Consider the following 24,312-nt stretch of genomic DNA (forward strand, 5'->3'; position numbering starts at 1 on the left):
TTCCCAATAGTTGAGCTGACATGCGCCCGTACAAGAATTATTTTTACAACTCCCGAAGAACTAGAATATTTTTTTTTAGACTTCAAAACATGAGAATAAAAATTATCTGAAAGAATTTCTTCATTAAATGAAGCAAGCTATTCTTTGTATGCGCATTTTTGTTTTTGCAGGAAAACTGAAAATCAGACATTTGCAAGTTTCGAATGTGCAGTGAAAATTTGCACTTTGTAATAAGGAAGTGGACGCCATTCAAACATTCGATATTCACACACTATTTCATTACTTTCCTGTAAGTGTAGATTCAAAAAAGACATAACTTTTAAAAAAGCATTAAAATTTTTGAAAATATGTGAAAATATTATTTACGTAGCATTCTTCTCAAATAGAAAACATTCCCCCAAAAAGTTTTATTTGTTTTTTTTAAGTTCTAGTAGCTCTACTAACGTTCAAACAGCTCGTAGTCATTATTCCAATTTCGACATATTTCTTTCGGTCTCAGACATCGGACTGACACTGGTGCAGGTAAAAAAAAAACAAAAACAAAACAAAAAACAATGAGATTCCTTGAATGGTATTTAGTTTTTAGAGTTATGGCAAAGATCTTTCGTTCTTGCTATGTTTAATGAGGTCAGCAATTTTTTAGATAAAAAACAACTAAGAAATTTAGAATTCCCTAACTAAAAACTAAGAAATTAGAATAGTTTTTCTTATAACCTCTAAATTTCCTGTGTTTCCTTGATTTTTCCAATGCCATGGCAATCCTAGGGGAAAATAAAATCGATAAAAGAAGAAAAATCTTGCTTCGTGGTGACTTGTTTTCGAAAACCGTTAAATAAAATAGTTTCTGAGAAGTGAAAAATCATTAGCATCAATTTCTTTATTCACAAAACTATAGTTTAATGTAAATAAAAAAATTTTTAATTTCTAGAAAATAAAGCATTATTCAAGAATAATATGAAAAATTAAGGATCTCTTGGGGGAAGAACTTTACTGACTTTGTAGAATTTTTCTCCTTCCTCCTCAGTTTGCAATGTGTCTTGCACCACTGTGCTTCGATCCTGCCAAAATATTGGACACACAAACGAGTTGGAAAAAAAGCAGACAATTCCAATTTTCCATAAAGTAATATCAACAGAATGAGAGAGGCTGGTTAAAAGAGAGAGAGAGAGAGATAACAAAAAATTCAGCAATAAAATACTTTATGTTCACCAAAAACAAGTAAAAAACTTAACACAAAGTACAGGATGATAAATAAATAAAAGCAACAGGATAATTGCCGATGTTTTTGAAGTCATCAAAACATTTAAATTAGCTATCTTGTATTGACATAGAATTGATGCTCAAGATGTCTTTCTTCAGTCTCAGGTCTGTCCAGCTGATGGGCTCCGCTTTCTTCAGTTTGATTTCAACTTTGCTACCCAGGTAGGTGACGTTGCTGGCTGAAGGGTCGATTATCTGAAAAAGAGAAAGAAATATTAAAGCACATGAAGTGACACCACTGATCGTTTGTCATTTTGAAGTTTTTTTAATGATATATTTAGCAAATGAAAAGTCCATATTTGTCATAATTTTCATGATTTGTCATTCAAGTTATGACTTTATGGCATTTGAATCCTTTTTCATATTTATAATTACCCAAACAATATATAAATATATATGTGTGTAAATTTCAATTCACAGCAAATGGAACACATGCTTGTTTTATGAATGAGTGTCGTAAATATCTCCAATCTGCATTTTTATCCTATCTTGATGAGTGATTCCTGAATATTTGTTCTAATAGTTAGAGCACCTTTTTTTAAATTGCACAACCTATTTTTTTATTGAAGTACGTGAGCACACTATACCTTAATTCTATAAATACAGAGATAAGGTATCTTAAAGATAAAGTCTTCAAACTTATCCAAAGTTTTTAGGTACAAAAGAATTTTGCCTCATTTTTATAAAGGAAGTATTGTTATCTTATTTCCAAAAATTGAAGTAACAATTTCAAATAATTTAAGACGCATAACCCAAATAGTGAAGAATTAAGTAAATTTTCTAAAAATAAACAATGGTAAATAATTTTTTTTTTATGGATAGGCATTTTAGTTTAGGAAATTGCCACCCCCCTCCTTACCAGTTTAAATTTCAGTATGATCAATTAAACAATTTTTTCACTTTATTATTTAAGTCTTAGATATTAAATATGTACCTTAACAAAGTAAGAGATAAAAAAGTGCTAATGGAAAGACAATAGCTTATAGAATTTAAGAAATTTGACAAAACTCCAATTCCTTACAACTTATTTCAAAATCATTTATTGCATATAAAAGCTGCCATTTTGCAATCAATCCATTTTTACAAATCGAAAATGGACTGACCTACACAAAAAGTGGGGGTGTAGAAAAGGAGTGAGTTTTTGCATTACACAATTGGGAATAGTATTGTTTCATTTTTAGAAGCTATGACTACGATAATTTATTTTTGCAATTTTTACAGATCGACAAGTTTTAGATGGGAAAAAATAATTAAGAAACTTAAATTTCCTTGTGTTTTCCGGTTTTTATAAAAAATTTTCCAATTTCCCTGTGTTTTCCAGGCTCTCCCAGTGTCATGGTAACACCTTTTTAAAATAAGAACTATTACGAATTAAGAACATGCACACAAGGTTGGCTTGCACTTATGATGTACCCTGATAAATATAAAGAATGTTTAAATTATCTTAGGCACAATGCTATCCATTTAATTAATCTTTGAACTGCATAAAAATCAATTAAGTGCATATAAAACATCTAGAAATTTTAAATTGTAAAATGCGGAATGCGCTCACTCCCATTCAATAACAAAATTCACACCCATAAGTAGAAGGAAAATGAAGTATTTATTAATAATAGGTAAAAGGAAATTTTGTTGACAATGTTATTTTTGTATATTTTTAATGGAACGTTTCAAATTAGGGTGGATTTTACCTTATATAATTAACATTAGTTTTTGAATATATTGCTAATCTGATTGAAGTACTTCCATTAATGTTTTCATATCAGTTGTCTAAATTCTATCATTTAACAAGCAAGAGGATGAAATAGCAAATCTACTTAAATTTAATCAAATTATAGTAAAGTGATGTATACCATGAAAATTACACATGTGTGCAGTCGGGATCACACACTTCTGCAACGGTCATATATAAAGTACACCAAAAATTTTTTACAAAGTTTAGAAATAGGTCAAATACACAGAAACATAATCAGGTGATACAGTACATAATTTTTTTTAAAAAATAGATTGCTGTACAACATAATTGTGTCAATAATAAGTAAAGTGTATATAGCAAGCTCTTTAGCATTCATCATGCTACATATGATTTATAACGTTATTCATACAAATGTAAATTTGTATTCTTTTGAAATACCTCATATGAAATGACAAACCTCAAAAGCTGTCATATTTAAGTGACATAAAGTAATGTTAAAAAATCTTTTTCTTTATGACCAAAACTCTTGCTTACTGTAAATAAATGATATTTACTTTCCACAACATTTCAACAATCAGTCCTTATGGACAATGTATATTCTGTTATACAATCTAAAACGCTCATTCTGAGAAATTACAAATCTAAAGTACAACTATAACTCTTACTTCAGAACAATGCATATCCTAATAAGTACTACATAAAAGAAACAAACATAATTTAAACTAACAAACAAAGCTGAAATAGAGATAATCATCTTTTGAAAACAATTTCATCCATAGATCAGTTTTATCTATTATATCTATTGAAAATACTGCAGAACTAATATTTTTATTTTCACTACTTCCATAATAATACCGAAAAGAGATAAAGATTTATTACGTATCTAGATTTTGGGGTGGGATTGAATAACCCTCAACAATTAAGCATGCTAATATTATAAAATTTCTTTAGGGGCAATGGATTTTTTAAAAAACTTTATAAATAGATAATTTTTACAGAAAAACAAATTAAAAGAAAGTAAACAGAAATTGTTTTCAGCTGAAGAAACGATTTATAGACATTAAATTCTAAACTGAAACTGAATTTTTTTCATAAAAATGCAAAATAATTCCTGCAAACATTTATTGAACTCAGCACTGCCCAAATAAATTTAAAGCATCGATTTTAGAAATTTTATTAGACTATATTTTTAATATTATATAATTCTTTAAAAAAATGAAATGAAATTTTACTTAATTTGGTAAGAAAATCCATTAATTTTTTTACAGATAGGCATTTAAATATTTTTAAAATATACTAAATATTAAAAAAATTAAAATTACTATGAATTTTTACATTACCTAGGAAATGAATTAAGAAAAATGGTGCTATAAAATAAACACGTTTTGACTTTAAAATTTGTCTAATGAATGGTATATGACATCTAATGTCTATTTAAGACTTGTGGTAACATAATGTCTTTTTAAATAAAGGAGGAGAGGAAATACCGATATCAGTAAAAAGATGAATTGAAATATTTTGTAATTCAATGTGCATATCATTCAGAATTAAAATAAAAGGTTTATATTTTACCTCTAAGCTTAAACAGAAAAACTTTAAAAGAGGGGAAAAAAATTAAGCAAAACTTACACCAAACAAAATCATTTCCTCATCAAATATTTCTTTGTCTTTTCCAAAGGTAATATGTATATGGAGCTTCACAGCATTTGACTCAACATAAGATAAATCAGGTAATGGACATTTGGAATACACAGAAATAATGACAAAACCCCCAGTTTGATGCCAGTCATATCTGCACTTCACTTTATTCTCGACATTCTGAAAAGAAAATTAGTTGAAAACTACATAAATTTCATATACTAAGTATTTCTCTACATTATTATTTAACTTGTCTTGTTTTAATAAAAAATAAAAATCTTGAAATCAATTTTATACTCACTACAGATGATGTGTAACAATATTGAGATTTTGTACAATTCTTCATCTTTGATGTCAAACTATTTTACAGTTATATTTTCAGAGCTTAATATCAGTTAATCAATCAATTTAATTATATTTTAAAACGTTAGTGAAAAAATAGATTCCACACCACTTTTCAGAATGAATTACAAATCAAAGATTAAAAAGTAAAAACTCGTCTAAATAAGAAATATTATTTCATCATATATGACTAAAAGTATTAAAAACTTATTAAATTTATTACATCAATAAGATAAGATTAATTTCAAACTAAACATTCTGTAAGGATTACTGCAAGCCATAATAGGAAGGAGTTCAGCAATGGGAAACAACTATAATCTTATAAACAATTTCTACTTATTAAAAACAATTAAAGAGCGATTACATATGTAGAATTGAACCAAAATCTAACTAATTGGCTATTAATTCAATAATTCTGGATCTGATCACAACAAGAGATCAACAAATGATTAAGAAAAGCATTTTTATTAATCACAAAGAGAAATTTTTAATTATTTCCTACTTTAATCAAAGCTATAATACATTACTATAAATATTATAGAATCATGAAAAATAGGTTACTCAAAAATTTTAAATTCTTTAGAAAAAAAAAATGTTATTTAAAACAATTGTTTCATCTATGAATCACAGACTTTGTAGTCATAAAAATAAGCGTTTCTTTTCGTTTAAAAATTTTAGCTGGTAAAAAACACAAAATTATTAAAAAAATTCTGACAGTTGCCTCTTTTCAAATAATGTTAATATTTTTCTTCAAGCATTTTTAAAATTAGGTTCCTTTTAAAGGACATTTTATTTAGTTTCCCAAAAAGTAATTTTTTTTTCATTAAAAGCATTAAATGATGTTAATATTTCTCTTTGCTATTATATTTTATTATTAAATTTGGCCTCAAGATGATTCTCCAATGCTCCATTGCATATACAAGTATAGAAAAATAATTTTTTATGCATTCATTTCAGTTTTGATTAAATAACATCTTTAAGTGTTATCAAAGAACAAAGTTGCACTTTTTCATACTTATGCTTTTTAAATTAGTAATTTAACAACCAGGAAAGTCAATTTTCTGGTAAACAAGCTGATTGACAGATGATATAAAAAATATTGCATAAAACAAATTGGTAAAGCAAGCATTGCATAAGAATGCTGATAATAATAATAATAATAAAAAGAATTGTTTTAAAATTTTAATTGTATTAATAAAACAGTATTAGTATAACGAAATAAAAAAATTAATAGGTACATAATAAAGTTTGCATATTAAAGCACTGTAGATTAGTGCTTGATTTTAAGGGGGAAAAAAAAAAGATAAGATGTACATGAATCAATTTGAATTGGAAATATCATTGCATTCGTCAAAAACTGGTCAGATTTGTATGGCAACAAATGATTTGTCCAGTTATAAAAACCCCATTCTTAACGTACAAACCTGATGTTTGAGCTATTAGCTTTCAAATGTACACATGCCTTTATGTTTGTACACATGCCAGTGAAGTTTGAAAACTGGTCTGAGCACATAAATTAATTAATAGCACACTTAAATAATGTGTATATTAATGCATTCTGTATTACTGAAATACATAAGTTAGCTTCTCCCATTTCTTTTTATCTCTACTCATTTTATTCCTTCCACTTTTTAGCGTGGCATTTTCTCACAAAAATCAATCATCTTACACAGTGTTGCCTATTTTTAAATTATACTCACAATATTTGTGTAATTACTGGATGCCAATGAATCTTAAATCTCTTCATTAGTGGTTATGGTTAATCCATAAAGCACAAGCAAGTAAATGATTCTACAACTATAATAATAATACATTAAACCTTATTTTGATTTTTAACATTCTAGATTGGTCAATGACTGATTCTATCAATTTGATTCTTCAGAAATTGGAAGGGGGAAAAAAATTAATGAATAAAGAAAAGTCTAGTGAAATATGTTTTGACAAACTGTCAACATATTTTATTTAGTCTTTTGATTACAATGCGAAATTATTTAAAATTTCAAGTAAATGTTTTACAATAAAAAACACATAATATACTGTACTGCCTAAATATCAATTTCAGTTTCACTTTTTCATGCATTAAAATGAAAAATCACATTTTCTTTATAATACATGTCTAATAGATTAATATACAGATTAAATAAATAGTAAGAGAATGAAATAATTCTCCACACTTTAATGGATCAGCCAAGTAAATCTGCAGATTACGAATATAAACAGATTTACAACTTTAATAATAAGATACATACTCTTCTAGATACCATTTAAAAAACATTTAGCTCTTACTTACTTTATCTTTATGCCACTTATGTTTGCCAGTTGAACAGCCAACCTGTTCCAAAAAGCTATTGAAGTCTGTCGTTCTCTTCACACAGCAAGACCAATATTTCATGCTGTAAATCATTTAAATATTTACAATAACAATAAGATTCTGTACCAATGATGTCAGCCAAATTATATTTAGCATGAAATGTTTTGCAAAATAATAAACCTACAGCAAAAATGGCAATAATATTTTGTACCATACATAAAGCAAAATTAAATATGCACCTCTTTTACAAACATTTTTACAGAACAAAGCATTATTTTAATGACAAATTATATATATATATATATATATGTGGGAAGCGCTGACAGATCCCGTATCCTATATGGTGCCATGTTGCGTCACGTCATTAATCATGTGATGCTTTCCCGCCATTATTGGCAGACGAGAGTTGGGCAGTGAGACTGCCAGACGTGCAGCTCACGCTCATGTATCTTTTATGTTCTATGTAGTAATGTTTTATCTTTTCTCCTTTAATCTTAATAAATATATTTCACATATTAATGCTGGTCGTTGCCTTTCCCCACATATATATATAAAAAGACTAGTTTTTAAAAACATATATAATGTAGTTACCAAGAATAATTTCAAAACAATAATAATAAATAAATTGGTTATTTCTTAAAAACTGATATATTCATTAATAATAGATTTACAAAATGGATCAACTCGAAGCATTCAAGCCTTTACTGATAAATACATAGAAAAACTTCAAAATCATTTTTTAAAAACCATATATTAATTTTTCATTATATAATGAAATATAAACAAATATAAATTCCTTTTTCCACCCACTTTTTATTTTCAAATGATTTTAAATATGGTTGATTCAAATGATTTACCTAATTAGCTATTTTTAAACACATGGAATTTATATTTTGCATTGCTGTGAACAAATCTTGCTAGAATGCAATAAAATGCTGTGGAAAATCTATTTCGAAAATATTTTATCTGCAAAAAATGATTTACATTTATTATTAATAAATAATTTATTGAAATTAACTTAATCTTTTTCCAATAAAATCATATTCTGAGGCATGTATCAAAATGAAATATTTCAATGAAAACAGGTAGAAAATTAATAACTGTAAATCTAAGAAAAATTAACAACCATTCCATTATATTATAACTTTCTACATCTAAATGAATACATGCGAGTTGAGCAACAGCGCTTCATTGCTTATTTTATTATCATGTCCAAATTTATGCAGGATAGCCATCATTTCTGTAGTTTGAATTCCCCTAACTTTTATCAGAAGTACCTAATATTTCCAAAATAATACTGTTTCATTTTGTTTTCTTTCTTTATTTATTTACTGTACAATATGTTTTTAAATGTATCTGAAAAACAGTTTTACTCCTTTAACTAAAATCAATGTAAAGTAAAATGCGATGTTCAGAAAACAAAATGAAAAACATTTTCAATTATTGAATTACAGATGAGTTCCAATTTTGTAAAACACTTCCTTTTATTCTTCCCCTACCTTTTTTTTCTCCTTCAAATATATTAACCAACACTAAAATATGCCTGCCTATCTAGACTGACTTTTAGCCAACCAATCATATCTCAGACCTGTTTATCATTCAATCCAAAAATACATGCACATTAGCAGAGTGCTTAACAATGGATGTTTCCTTCTAGTAAGTTCTTCCTATCCATACTATTCAACAACATACATATCAGAAATGAACAAATATTCTATGAACAGAAAAAAAAAAAAAAAAAAAAAATGACTATCAGTAAATGATTTCCATTAATTGCCAACAATGTTTCATTCCATTTATTCATTACCAGAGAACTGTCTTTTTTGATGAGAATTACTGTTTAAAAAATTTCTAGCTTTAGAATAAATTTCCCTGATGATTCTCAGTCAGCCTGCCACCCTTTTTATGACAATGAACAAGATTTATAATTTTTTTTCCTTCACAATTTTAAACATTTTTCTTTTTCAAAATCCTGAAGCAAAATTAGAAATAACAGATTTTTACAAAAATTGTCTTCATTTGTCAAACAATGTTGCCCTGCAAGCTGTGGCTGAGCTGAGCATTCTGTCGGTTTAACCACACCTAGATACAAGCTCAAATTTTGTAATAGTGACATGTATACTATTATGGATTTAAGTAAACATAGAAAATATTTTTGTTCTATCTCAAATGATTCAAGTCTATCATTAAATCATTTCCATTCTAGTTTATCATATCAATCATTTAAAGTTATACAAGTTTTCATAAGAAATAGAATTTGTTAATAAATATCTTTCCTTGTTTTATCAATTAATTCAAACAAAATGTTCTGTGATTATAATTTACATGAAATCTAGAAAAACAAAAGAAGAATATATACATGGTTGAAAGAAATCCTGAAATGCTATTTTGGAAATGACATTTAGGGTATTTAGTTAAATGAACTGCTAACCGAGGAGGGAAACAGTAGGGGGCAATGAAAGTCGTTTATTAAAATCTGTCAACAATAATAGACATTACAAAATTAAGATTTTTAAATCAAAAGCTAATTTGGAGTTGAAAATCATTTTTCTTTATCATAGGAGTATTAATGAAAAACTTCTACAAAATATATAAACTGTGAACTTTTTGGGGAAAAAAAATCAATTACACATTTTATAGAACAGAATAGAATAATCAAAGGGCTTCAACATAAAATTAGGAAAAAAAACTTCTCGTCTTACAAGAACAAGGTAATAAATTTTTTTAATAAGATAGTTTCAATTCTAATTTGAATTAAAAGGTAGATTGCATTAATATTTTATGGCAAAATCTAGCTCCAACAAAAGATCTTCGGAAAGGAACTTGGTTAATATTAGCCGAAATACAACAGTATTTGTTCAGCAAAAAGTGAGATATTTACGCTACATGTATTTCTCTTGAAAGAAAGGACATTAAAAGGTGAAAGGCGATAAGACATTAAAAACACATCTGGTGGTTAAGATCATTGGTATGAAATGATGAATTTATAAATAAATACAATAGCTGTGAAGAAACTCAATGTTTTTCTACCTAGAAAATGTAAAATGAAGTAGAGGATTTTTCATTTTTTAAATTAATTAATTTATTTCTCTGGAGAACATAAAAGTGGTGAGGGGCATGTGACCACTAAGACATTGTGAATTTTCATGTGAAATTAAAATTTTTGGGTTTGATTTAATAATTGGAGCTGGTGAATTCTGTTATAGTTTCTCGTAAATATTGCAGTTTTCTTTTTTCTTTAATTTCTCTCAAATCAAATTAATTTAAATAATAATATTTTTTAAATGTGATAAGCATTTGCATTTTAGAAAATTTTTGGATTGAAAAATATATTTTTTAATTCAATTACTGATTATATTAAACTCAATGTGCATTTTTCGAAAAAGTGATGCATGTTGATGAAATGAAATTTTTATCATGCATATTAATCATTAAAAGAATAGTTAGAAATGATACTATATATTTATATGACAAAAGTGCCAAAAAAAAAAGTCACATTTGTAGTGAGAAGAATATTAAAGTAATTCTAATATTAAAATATTCAATAATGCTCTTAGTCTATGGAATAGAAGAACAGTGTAACTTATGCAATACACAAGGGGAAAAAAAATGAATATTTTTAAATAGAAAATATAAGCGATTGCAGTCTTAAAATATTATATATTATTTGTACCTTGTTTATAAAAATTGATTTATAGAAAGCTCCATTGCAATGTTCAAGCTTAAAAAAAAAAAAAAAAAAAAAACTAAATTCATAATTTTAGCAATAACTGGGCATCTAATAAATTTCAATTATTTTCAATATTCCAAAATAATAACAGTGAAAATTTCTATTTGTATTATCTCTATAAATAAATGATTATAAAATTGGTGAAGTTTTGTCTAATTAGCCAAAGAATTATACAGCAGAAAAATTCATTTAATCTATTCAGTATTCTAAATTAATTGATAATGTATACTGCAAAATTAGAAGTATCATTTTAAGGAGAAAATTAAATAAAACTTATAAAATAGATATATTTATGATGCCTAACAAAGACAAAACTGCAAATGGGTAACCTGCTTACTATGGTGAGGAAAAATAACTCATTAATGCTATGGATGGTCTAAATCAAAGGAGTAATTTTCAACAAATGAGGTTAAAAGAAAGGGAAAGCAATTGAGTTTTTCTCATTGAGGGCCTGCAGCTAGAGAAATTTTTCAAAGTTTGATTACGATAAACTAAAAATTAATTATACCAAAACCATAAGTCTATCTTAATAAATACACACAATCATACAGATAGAGGTACACCTGTAATATCAATTGATTATTAATTATAATTAAGTTCAAAAGGATTTTAAGTTTAGAAAAATGCTTTGAACTGATGCACAGTAGATTCAAAACAGTCAGGGTTTTTACAAATATGAAATTTATCATAAATTATTTTATGCAGGATGGAATTAAAGAATACATAAATCTCACCCTTCATGAAATACTGGAATACCAGAATGATACAAGCATGTTTCTGCATTAGAATATTCACCTTTGTACACCTTAAAAAAACCATTTTAAATAATTATGATACATGAAAAAACTAGAAAATAATTGCTTGTATGGAAAATAGCAAATGTGCTACAATTTTAACATAAAAAATTCCAAAATAATATAAATTACCAAGTATAATTACCACAATTAGACAATTACTACTTATTTAAGTGACTTTTCTAGCTAAGGATATTGTGTGAATGTGTGAACATGCGTTAGTATATACCTACTACCAAAATTATTTAAATTGGCATAAGAAAGTTTATTGAAGTTAGTTAAAAGCAATCATAGGTCACTATTTCACAAAGCCACTAATGCATATTTATTTGCAAGCATTTTTAACTGAATTATCAAAATTAAAATATTTGATACTAAATTCCTATAAATTTCATCATATAAATTACAATTCTACTTCTAGCAGTCTTTTTAATATTTGGTTAAATACTAAAATCTTAATTGAATATTTGTTTAATTAACAATTCATATACTTACTGCATGGCAACCTTTATTCTGGCAAGGAGTATTTAGTTGAATTTCAGAGTCATTAACTGTAACATAAAAATGTTTTAGTTTTTATATATCGATATTACAACCATTCAAATATATATTAAATATATATTTCAATATATTCAAATACATATAAAAGCCTGAATGGCATAAAAACAAATTGTGTTAGATATGCATTAATAAATGTCATTTTAGAAAGTCCCCTTCATAACAAGTAAGCTTATTTTCACTATTGAATATATCTTTCAAATTACTTTTTTTTTTTAAAGAGTGAAATATTTGTTAAGTACAATAGATCCTCGACAAAACTTCAGATCTCAAATCCGTTTTATATAAACAATCTCTGCCATAACTTTTTAAATCACTTAATTGTTCTTAAATTCAAAAACATTAATACCTTCATTGATATTTAGTTTACATAGTTATAAAAAACAAATTAAAATACTGAATATATTTTCTAAAAAGTCAAATATAAGATTACTTGAATAAACTATTTTTTTACATAAAAAATACACTGACAAAATAAATTACTGCTAGTTATCATGTAATAACTCACTATTTTTTTTTTTAAAGGCATTTGTTTCTATCAACTCTGGAAAAAAATGTTTCTTGTATTATCCCTGTTTGATATATGCAATATGAAAAGAAATATATAAATATCATTCATGCATTAGTTATAAGGTAATAACAATACTCCACAGTTTCTACAAGAGTAAAGAAAGCAAGAAAATGAAGCAATAATTTAACATTACTCTAAAGTAATAGTATTATTTTCAAAGAAAGTTTATATTTGCATATATAAAAAAAGCAATTTTTATTTATTCTCCGGAATTTAGCAAGACAAAATTTATATATTAAGGAGGGAAGGAGATATTGATCACTTTTCAGCCTCTTTAATTGGAAGTCCTAGAACATTTAGGACTCGAGTATATAAAACACAAAATAAGATTTTTGCTATTATGATAGAAAACATTTAATGATTACTTAACAAAAAACATTACAAAGCAAGATTATTTTTCTTTTTGTTTATTCTTGCCAATTCATATATTTGGGCATTCATTTGTACAGTTTTACCTATTTGCAGTTATAGCTACTATAACCTTTAATGAATCTAAAAACAATTTTTTTATTCCCAAACTAATACAAAATTAACATTTTTTTAAATGAAATGCTTCACTTGCAATTTTCTGGAAATATTAAAATACTTATTGCTACTGTGAAAATTCGCGTTACATAAAACTCCAAACACCAGGAAGAGAGAAAAATTAATTATAAAATCTTTCTAATGATATGAAGCTAATTAACATGTGAAATTAAATTTAATGTGTAAAAAGAAAATAGAATTAAGGTTTTCATTGTTACTCTAATGAAATTTGACACACATTCTCGTCAAAATGAGAGAAAAATCTTTATTAGTTTTTGGAAATTCAAAAATTAAATATTTAACAAGGGTATCCAGTATTTTCTGTACTATTTTCTAAAAGTATCTTAATAAAATAATTCTGACATTACCTTAAAAAATATTATTTTTTAAAGGATTCAAATGCAACAAAATTTTCCCCTCTAATTTTAAAATATGTAATATAATTTTTTTTTAGTTGCACGAGATTAAGTATTTCCATGTTTCAATATTTTTATGTTAATTTTTGTCTTGATTATTTTTGGCATTTATTTTCATTTTAAATATTTTTTAAAAAAGTAATTAAAATTTTAAAAGGTAACAAAAATATGCATAAAAGATATGCCAAAGTAAAATTTTCACTTACTCATATTTGAAAGCTGTCAAAATTTTAAAATTTGTTTCCCAATGAAGAGATTTTTTTTATTTGATAAGTTTTGTTTATTAAAATATTTTTTTTTTTTACAACAGTTACAGATTGATACTTTTTATAAAAAAGAGTTTATTTTCTTCTATTGCTTTCTAATAACTATTTGAATTTCATAATAATTTCACATTTGTTACAATTCAAGTTTCCTTTATTATATATATATATATATATATATATATATATATATATATATATATATATATATATATATATATATATATATATATATATATATACACACACTTGGAAAAATTCTTACAGTTAACTGTTTTTAAATATTTTTGCTAAACAAATAACATTCTATAGGCCAGACTGTTTGAATTAGAGCTATGAAATTTGGCATATATTCTTTGGAAGAAGAAATGTGACCCTCAGAGTAATATTTAAAAATTTTAATTAAAAACTAGGCTAGACTTTAAAACTTATTCTTGACAACTTTCAAAAATATTAATTTTCAACAACAAATTACACTATCTCGAAATTCAAATAATGCTTTGTCAAACATTCAATTGTGCATTTTTCATCCACTGCTGAAAGTTAACTTACAACAATTCTATTTAATATCCATATTGTTTACATAACAAATAAAGTGAAATTCTTCACTACAAATGTTAGAGAATGAATGAATCAGACTATTAGATATTCAATAATACTATGGTGTCATATGTCTAATCTCCACCAGAAAGTTACATTCATGAATTAAGGGGAAAAAAAAAAAAAAAAAAAGCACCATATGCAAGAATAATAAGATAGCACAGCTTTATGTCTGATGTACAAAAAATTTAATGTACAAAAATAGTTTATTGATGGGATCATAAAGTCCCTCAAGATTTAATAGAAATTAAATATAATCAATATTTCTGATAACCCAGTTGATCACCAAAGGCAGCCAGTATAAAGAACGTGTAACAAGTTTATCTCTTGTCAGTTCTAAAAATATTATTTAAATATATTAAAACTGCCAGAAATTATTTATCTAAATGTCAACTCTTCAGTATGGCAGAGCACAAATCTACACTACTTAAAAAAAAAAAAATAGTTCCAAGAAGCAGTCTATTAACCTTGAACAGGTTCTAAAGTAATTTCTTTCAGCATCTTTTCCAGCATAGGCTTGAGGGAGGCCCCAACTGTGTAAGCAAGAGGCTCAACAGGTCCATTCACATCTGGCCTTGGGAGGCTCTGCTTTTGCTCTAGAGGTTTAGGAATTGAAACCTGGAAAAATAAATCATTCATACCTTAGTCATTTCAGTTAGATTAATATGAAATTCAACATAAAATATACTGATATTTTACAATGTAAATTTTACCAATTTGTTAAATTCCTTACCCTCCAACATTGGTTACCAGTCATCAGAAGCAATTCTTACCGATATGTACATATAATGTGATAGTAATTATTGAAGAATAGATATTTTCAAAGAATTTTAATTAGTTCAAACAAATAATTTGAAACATTATTCAAAATCATTTAAGATGCTTATTACTGACTAAATATAAAAGAGAAATATTTTTTTTAAAAAAACATAATACAACATGGTTTTGTTGAATAAATAAATTAATACTACTTGTAAGACATTTACAATTTTGTTTCATGAAATATCAAGCACTTTTGCTTTTCTTATGTCACAATTGCTCAGTTTAACATCATGACACTCATATTCATTTTTATTAGAAGGAGAAACTCCAGAGCTTTTGTAATCGTGGTGAAATAAGATTTTTTCTTTACAAAAAAAAAAAAAAATCCACTATCCAAATTGCTGTGAGTGAAGATTCAAGAAAAGTGTATTTTCAGCATATTTTGTAGTCTTTCCTATATTATACACATATATATATATATATATATATATATATATATATTCGTTTTTTGTAGTTTTCAATAGTTTTTCATTATATATTCATAATTCTATAGTTTTCACCTATTTTCTGTAGCAACTACAGAAATTCCATAGTTCTTGGAGGGTATGATATTCCTTCTGAGATAAAAAGAATTAAATTCTAATCATTTTTAATTCATTTCAGAGTTAAGAAAGTTTCTAAATTTAATGAGTTTCAAAACATTTTATAATTAATTGTAAATGAAAGAGCCACAGAATACACCAAAATTTAAATCATTAGGCAGGTTTCTTGTTATATAAAATACTAATACTTTTTAAAAAATATTCTAGAGTTAATTTAACACAGAACTAATATCAATAAAAACTTACTGATTTGGCATTTCCTTTATGTAGTTTCATAAGTTAGTTGCTAAGTAGTTTAAGTATTGTTTTGTTTTGCTATAGTAAAAAATAGGAATGTTAATTGGAAACCTTTTATTTCACATATCATTGCTCTACTTTGGAAATTAAGAATCATTACTCTTTAAAGAAAATTCTTCATCCAATTCATATGAAGAAAGATCCCAATGGATAAAAATTATGGAAATACTGAAAGCTGATTGTACAATTATCAAAATGTGAGGGCTTTGGTAAGTAATTTGCCACCAACACTTTAAAACATATTTCAATGTCTAATCTGCACATATCTATTGTACATATTTGAACTGGAACTAGTCCATTAATTGTCCACAGGATACTCTTTGTTTGATCTAGGGAATTAAAATATTTCATTTCCTTTCAGAAAACAGAGGCATATTAGGCAGAACTGAGGCAAAATTAGATCTTTTAAATTAAAAATATATAATCAACATAAATGAGAAATACCGATACAAATCATACACATATTATATATTTTACAGAAGTTATGTGAATATCCATTCAAATTTTTTTTTCTGCTTAAAATAGAACTACCATCATGAAATTTGGTGTAAATGTTACTACTAGAAGGTTAAATATTATGAATATCAGGAAATATTACAAAAAAAAAAAAAAAAAAATGCTTCTTTTTAAAAACATAATTTATAAAACACCACAAAATCACTGAATAAAATGACAGAAGTTTCAACTCTAAATTAATTTGGAGTTCTTGAGTTCAAGCTGCAAAAAATTGTGTTCCAGAAACAAATTTTTAAAAACCTTAAAAAAGTAAAACCCTTCAAAAATATTCTGGTACTTAGCTTTTCCATTTAAAGTAGAAGAAAAAAATAATCCATAAAGACAATTCTTTATAAGGTAACATTTATTATAAACAAACAATCGCTTATTGCATGGTAAAAAACTGCAAATCATTCCTAATTTTTTTTTTTTTTTTTTTCAATACCTAGACTAAGTCTTTTTATATTTACGTACTTGTGATAGTCCCATCAAGACAAACTTCACAATTGTTTGTTATTCAATTAAGCTCTCAATAACGCTTTTGTTATTGTTCAGTTATGTTCACACAAAACAAATTTTTAGTGCTGGATATCGATGTTACAAAGTCTTAAGATTTTGAATTTGATACTTCTATTAAAAAAATATGTTCTTCAGTAACAAAGATTTTGCAAACCTTCATTTTTGAATAATTGTTTTGCCATTTCTTAAAACAAAAATAATCCTCTAATTTTAAATATCAGACTCTGATCGTCATCAATACATTTTTTTTTCATTCTTTGATATTTTAAAACTATTTTTCATCCATACAATACAGTAATTGAAAGCACATTACAGCTATTTTTTGGTGTCTTCTTAAAGGGCCAGCTAAATTTATAACAGAACTCTGCTGTTCTGCTTCATCAGCAATTGTGAGCTTTTCTATCACTTTCTCTTGTTCTTCAGGACTTTTAACATAACCAGTAAGTTAATGAGTTGGTTTGATGGGGTGCCTAGTCCTGACAATGGTTGCTTGGCAGTCGTTATGGTGCTGTTGTCTTCGACAGGTGCCGAGTCTGAGCTGAGCTTTGGTAGAGTGGCTTATATATTATTGACAGGATACAACCAGTACGTTGAATTTGATTTGGGCTTATATAGGGCAAATAAAAATTAGAAAAAGATTGAAATACAGCAAAATATTTCAAACTCATGAAACTTTATTAGCCTAAAGGAATATTACAATAACTATCAAATTGTATTTTCATCTCCCTTAAAATAAAAAGGCAATTTTTACATTCTATTAAAAATAGAAAATGAACTCTTTCTTCCCTTTTGGATATGTATAATATGTCAAAGCTTGTATTTAGCCTCAGAACTGAATATACATTTTGATTCTTTCCTACAAAACAACCGGATACAAAATTTGATACTAACTTACAAGATATAATTTAGCTATCATATTTATGAATAAACAAACTAGTAGATAGTCAATTCTTCATCGAATTTAACCTAATATTTGATTCAACATCTAGAAACCAGGCGATAAAATTATATACCATGATTCATACATCTAACTAGTTAGATATGCCCACTTTGTATAGAGATTCTATCTAAAATTTCATAGAATTCTGTAATTTTAGATTAAAGTCAATATACTTAATTTCATTCTTCTTGAATAATTACCTTTATAAATAGGCCTATAAATTTTCAAAAATGTTTTTTCTACCTCATCCAAGATCATATCAAATAAAGATTTATCAAAAATTGAAGTAAAAATTTACATAATTAAAAGAGATAATTATGCCTTTTTCTAATTTTTACCTAACTAAAACCATATTAGAAAAAATTATTTTGAATGTTTATTAAAAATATAAAATTATAAATTGTCTTACATTAGGAAAATATACAAGATATCAGGAAACTACACAAAATATACTATTTATACAATGGAAGCATATATAAACACAAAATGTAATCCTTACTTCAGAGGCTTCTTTTACGGCTGGCTTAGCAGGTTCTGGTGGTTTCACGTTACTATGATAGGAATGAGTACACCCCTGCATTAACAAAAATGCATCTTAAGAAAATTATAATAACTAAAATATGCACAAATTTCAACAAAAAATTTTTTTTCATCATATTAAGAACACCAAAATTATGAAATTACGAAACAAAATTTCGTATCATTTTGTTACTGGCACATAAAACTATCTTAAAAGTTTTAAAATACATATTATTAGATTTTTTTATAATATATACATGATATTTTAAGTAGAAATTTCTCAATATAATATGGAAATTATAATACATAAATAGAGATTATTTTCACATTTCTTTCATTACATGAAAAATAAATTAGTATAAATCAGTATTAAAAAACTTTCAAAATAAAGGTTGACTTAAAAGTCTGGCAAATGAGTCCAATAAATTGGCCACAGAGCACTACTGGATTAAACTAATGCCTCATTTTTTAATTTTTTATTAAGGCTTATGTTTAACTCAATATTTTTGTTATGGCATATGTTGATATAAAAAATATACTTACTTTCATGTTTAAGAATTCAGTGAAATCTGTAGTTTTCTTATTGCAACAAGACCATATCTTGTAGGCATCATGAAAAACTGGAAGACCAGGATGGTGCAGACAAGAATCTGGAGTTAATACATACTGAATATTAATTATTTGCAAGAACTTTATATTTCTTAAGAATTGAAGATACCTAAACCATCCATAGCAAAAATATATACTATTTAATAATTAGCAAATATTAATTAATCTTAATTTCAAACTTTAACTTAAAATTCAATAAATCAATAGAATATAGTGGGGAATTTGACCCTACATTGTCTAACAGAAATTAATATATAGATTTTAGTATCAAGTGAACCATAAAAATAAAAAAAAAATTCCACATATTAAAGACCCATATTACATATAAATTTGGCATTTTCATAATTTTTTTAATTGCTTATTTAGAAAAGCAAATCATATGTATCTTATGAACAGTATGTTGTTGATATATATGATATATATATATGAACAGTAAAATTGACAAATTAAAAAAAAAAAGTAATATCTGAATAGTAATATAAGCAATTGCTAAATAGACATGCTTGAATTTACATAAATTCATTCTATAATGCATGATCCATGCAACACAATTTTAAATTACATAGAATATATCTCATGCATTGAAGGAGAAATATTTAATACAATTATATCTACAGAGCTGAAAAAGCAATTAAAATACTATATAACTATTTATTTATTTACCTGAGCAATGATTTAATAAGCAAAAATGAGGATAGAGATTTAATGACAAATCAACAGAAAAAAATTGATTTTAAAACCTGAACAATAACTAAATATAATAGTGAGAGAAATGAAAATATGTAAAAAATGCATGAAATCTATTCCTTTTTTTAGCATCAAATTCTTCAGTAACTATTATATTTTTTAAGTTAAGGCTTTTATAGATTATAAATTACTGCTTTTCATATCATAAATAACTAAAGTAATTTAAAAGCATCATTGTAAAAATTAACGAAATAATTTTCAAAAGAAAAATCCATTGTTAATGAAAATATCAATTTGCATTAGATTTTTTATTATAAGCAGAACAAATATTCAACACTCACAATTGGAGGTCACAAGTTGGGATATTCAGTTAATAATGAGATTCAGCATAATGGTGATATTTCCAGGATGTTTATTCAGTAAAAGGTTAAACACAATAGTTAAACAATTACAAAAAAAAAAAACCTTATGCACTGCTTATAGAATTATAGTAAATTAGGCCAGTAAAGACTAATTTAATAAATATAAGGTTAGAGTTCAATCCTAAATGTGATAGCTTCTTTTAAATTTCAAATTAAATGAATAATTGATAAATATATATAATATTTTATTCTTTATGGAAAACCAAAATATTCATTTATCTATTACTCAAAATACAATTAAAATTTAATTTTTAAATAGTAAAATTTTTATAAATGCAAATTTAATGGGAAAAAATAATAACTATAATTACATCTTTTTTTTTATTATTTTCAGAAATCTATTTTATGTTTATCATAGCTTGCATAAAAACCTATTAAAAAAACCAAAATGAAAATGTACAAAAACATTAGGAATCAAATATATTTTAATACCTTGCACAATTATTTAATATATTATGTTGATTAAATTAAAAAGGAGGATGATACACAGCATGAAATTTGGAAAACTTGACACATTTACTTGTAGGTTTTTAATAGAACAGGAATAGTGAAACTGAAGAATTTTAAATTAAAATGTAAGGAGTAAAAACATTTATCCAATTGATCCTTTTTTATTACTAAAATGTTAGGCCATCGGTTTAAATATTCAATAACTGTTTTCTGTTACAGGATGTCGATAGAAACAGTGGAAAAAAGTCTCCTGACAAAACACGAAACATTTCCCTGACTTATGGCTATTAATTGTATTAATGTCCTGGCTTTCTCCCTACTTAGAATCACTGTATGCGCACAATATACATTATTAAAAACATTTTCCAGTTAATTATTATGAAAACAATATATATTCACGAGATTTAATTTTTTTAAAAATGAACATCCTAAAAAAAATATTAAAGCAATATATTACATTTCTTATATGGGAAAAAATATTTGAAAGTTGAACAAAATACTTTTCATCTAAAATTGCAGAAAAATTGTAAGAAACATTAAAACTACCTTTTGTAACAGAAGTTAAATAATATTAATGGTAAAAGTTATTGTAATCTTTGCTCAAATTTTTAAACTGTTTAATAACTAATTAAGAGTTCTTTGCATAAGTAGCAGACTTGCATGTTACATAGCATAAAAATAGTATGATTATACACATCCAATAATAATAAGGATTTAAACAAAAGAAATTTACAAAATATAATTCCAAATCTTTTTTCTTCCATAAATCATAAGAAATTACATCTTTAAGTACTTAAGATTTAATAAAAGAATATTTTTTTTAACTCTATTTATTATAACAAATAATGTTAGATGCATGATATTAATTTAAAGATAACTCAAGTGACAAATAATAAAAACTTGCCTATTATAATTGAAATGCAAACTAATAAAATAATCAATTATTAATTTCAAAATTGAAAAAAATCAATAACTAAAGTGCTCCACTTCAATATTTTACTAAATGAAAATCTTAGAAACATTTTACCATTATATCAAATCTCACCCAAATTCAATTTTTCAAATCTGAGCCCTCTTTTAGTTAGATTATGTCAACTGTTATTTATTATATGACCATTAAACACAAAAGAATTAACCATTTATTAATGATTTAAAAAATTCAAGTTTAAAATACATATTTTAGTTTTAATTTAAAATTCCAGCATTATAAATAAACATGAATTTGACTTATTGATTCATTAACCAGATATCTAAGGTAATATTTATCAGTAACAAAAATTACACAATTATTTGAAATTTCACCTTCTTTATTATTATCTGGATCAAACATCTGTCCACAAGCTCTGTTGTAACACTGTAGCTTTCCGTCTCCAGACATTCTGTCCACACTGAAAAATAAAACAATATTGAAAAATTTTGTTTAAATCATTTCCAAAATCTAAATTACAAAATTAAGATAAAAAAAAACACTGCTGATGAACACAAGACACAGTATCTATTTACATAAATTGAAAACCATAACCAATTTGTAATTTAAAACAAATTTCCCATTCCCAGTTTGTTAAAATTTACTTGAGTAAATCATGTCATTTTGAGTTACAAAGTAGAAACAGTAGCCATATTTTTATGTATATTTCATTATAAACAATAAGGAATTGTAATCACTCCCTTAAATGAACTAAAATTTACAACAAATTAGTCCACGTAAATGCATTCAGTTATGATAAAGTTATAATGAACTAGAATATTTTTTTACAGTAGCTCAAAATAAAATAAAACTATAAGAAATATAACATTAAAAATGTTTTCTTTGACAATATAAATGATATGCATGAATAAGATTATAACATAAGTATGGATAAGGTTAATTTTATGCATAAAGAATCAGAGACTACTTCTTACAAAATCTTTTATTCGAAAAATTTATGGATATGAGGGGCATAAGTATTAAAAGATTAATTATCCAAATTAAACTAGAACAAGGTGATAGGAAATATAACAATCAAAATTTCTATTTTCAACATAATTTCAAAATCATTAGCCAAAAACATTCAATCTCTAGTGAGGATTTTTTAAATATTATAATTTTTTTCACGAATTCCAGAATAAAACTTGTATGATATACAGTTACACATAGATTGAATGTAGTGGAAAGTTTTAATTACAGCGAATTACAATTACTCTTTGTCTATTAACATGAAGAAATGTAAAGGATTTTTTTTCTTTTGACCATGAATAAATAACTTCAGAGAAAATCGAAGTTAAAACTGAAAAATCTTATCTATATCAAATTATATGTCTAAACTTAGAAAGGAGTAATGTTTGAATAAAGTTACAAAAAGAAACAATGGAATAACTTATTACGAAACTTAATGATGAACGAAAAAATTTCTCACATATTCGTCCACTATTTTCCTGAAAGAAAAACTATCAAAATAAACAAGAAAAATTATACACGATAACCCGAAAACACCGTCGCTGAACACGAGAATACAGAATGAAACCCAAACAGCGCAAATAACAGTTAAATTACTTTCTAGATGTTTCTAGAATGGCTTGAATTGCATGGCTTTTAATTGTTGTTTGAATCGTATAATTTGAATTAGAGTTACCAATTCTTTTATAAGCTTATAAAATCTTTTCAATATGCATGATTTCCATTTGAAATCTTAATCGTAACATTTGAAGCAAGATCACTATTTAAATAATCATGTTCTCATTGTATTTCTCATTTCCTATTACGGCCGGCGTCCTGGCATAGGGGTAGTGCATCTTCTCGGTGATCTGGCCATCCTGGGTTCGAATCCCGGTTCGGGCATGGTTGTTCTTCATCTGTGTTCTATCTGTGAGGTGTGTGAATGTGCCCTCTGTAAAAAGGGGTTGTGCAAGCGAATGTGTGTGTTTCATCTTCGTATGAGCTAGAAGTCAGACTTCTGCCCTCGGGTACTCAGGGGTCTTTACCTTCAGAAGCTACTGCACCCCCCTTTCAGTGGTAACACGGACACGACATCATTATCATTTCCTATTACGAACTGCTAACGTAACAACGTTATCTTTCTTATCCTATCTAATACATCTCATCATCAGCGATGTCAAACAAATAAAGCAGCTTTTAAATACCATAGTTGAAACAGTTTACTTATGATTGTTCAAAAAGGACGATCTTGGTTTTAAAAATCTGAGCAATACTTTTTTTTTAGATTAAAAAGTGACTACACGATTTTGGCTATTTTTATCTATAAGCAAGAAAAATTTGGGAATTCCAAAGCAGGGCCGGCCAACTAGAGAGGGGGATGCGACGGATGC

At 26.0% G+C, this 24,312-nt stretch overlaps 1 protein-coding gene across 2 annotated transcripts; it reads right to left on the bottom strand.

Annotated features, from left to right (window-relative positions):
- Window positions 1-1,182: 1,182 nt before the first annotated feature.
- Window positions 1,183-23,519, bottom strand: LOC129957505 (cysteine and histidine-rich domain-containing protein 1-like). Of its 2 annotated transcripts, none has more exons than XM_056069834.1 (10): window positions 23,403-23,519; window positions 22,309-22,394; window positions 19,382-19,488; window positions 18,819-18,893; window positions 15,172-15,322; window positions 12,267-12,322; window positions 11,712-11,782; window positions 7,227-7,329; window positions 4,586-4,774; window positions 1,183-1,455 (listed from the first exon to the last, which is right to left on the bottom strand). In XM_056069834.1, exons 2-10 carry the CDS (start codon window positions 22,382-22,384, stop codon window positions 1,309-1,311), a joined length of 975 nt encoding a protein of 324 aa, XP_055925809.1. In that variant the 5' UTR covers window positions 22,385-22,394; window positions 23,403-23,519; the 3' UTR covers window positions 1,183-1,308. The 2 variants fall into 2 exon arrangements, with proteins under 2 accessions (XP_055925809.1, XP_055925810.1); XM_056069835.1 differs by having other exon boundaries at window positions 23,371-23,504.
- Between the last annotated feature and the right edge of the window lie 793 nt (window positions 23,520-24,312).

The sequence above is a fragment of the Argiope bruennichi genome, chromosome 11, assembly GCF_947563725.1.
Source record: "Argiope bruennichi chromosome 11, qqArgBrue1.1, whole genome shotgun sequence".
NCBI lineage: Eukaryota > Metazoa > Arthropoda > Arachnida > Araneae > Araneidae > Argiope > Argiope bruennichi.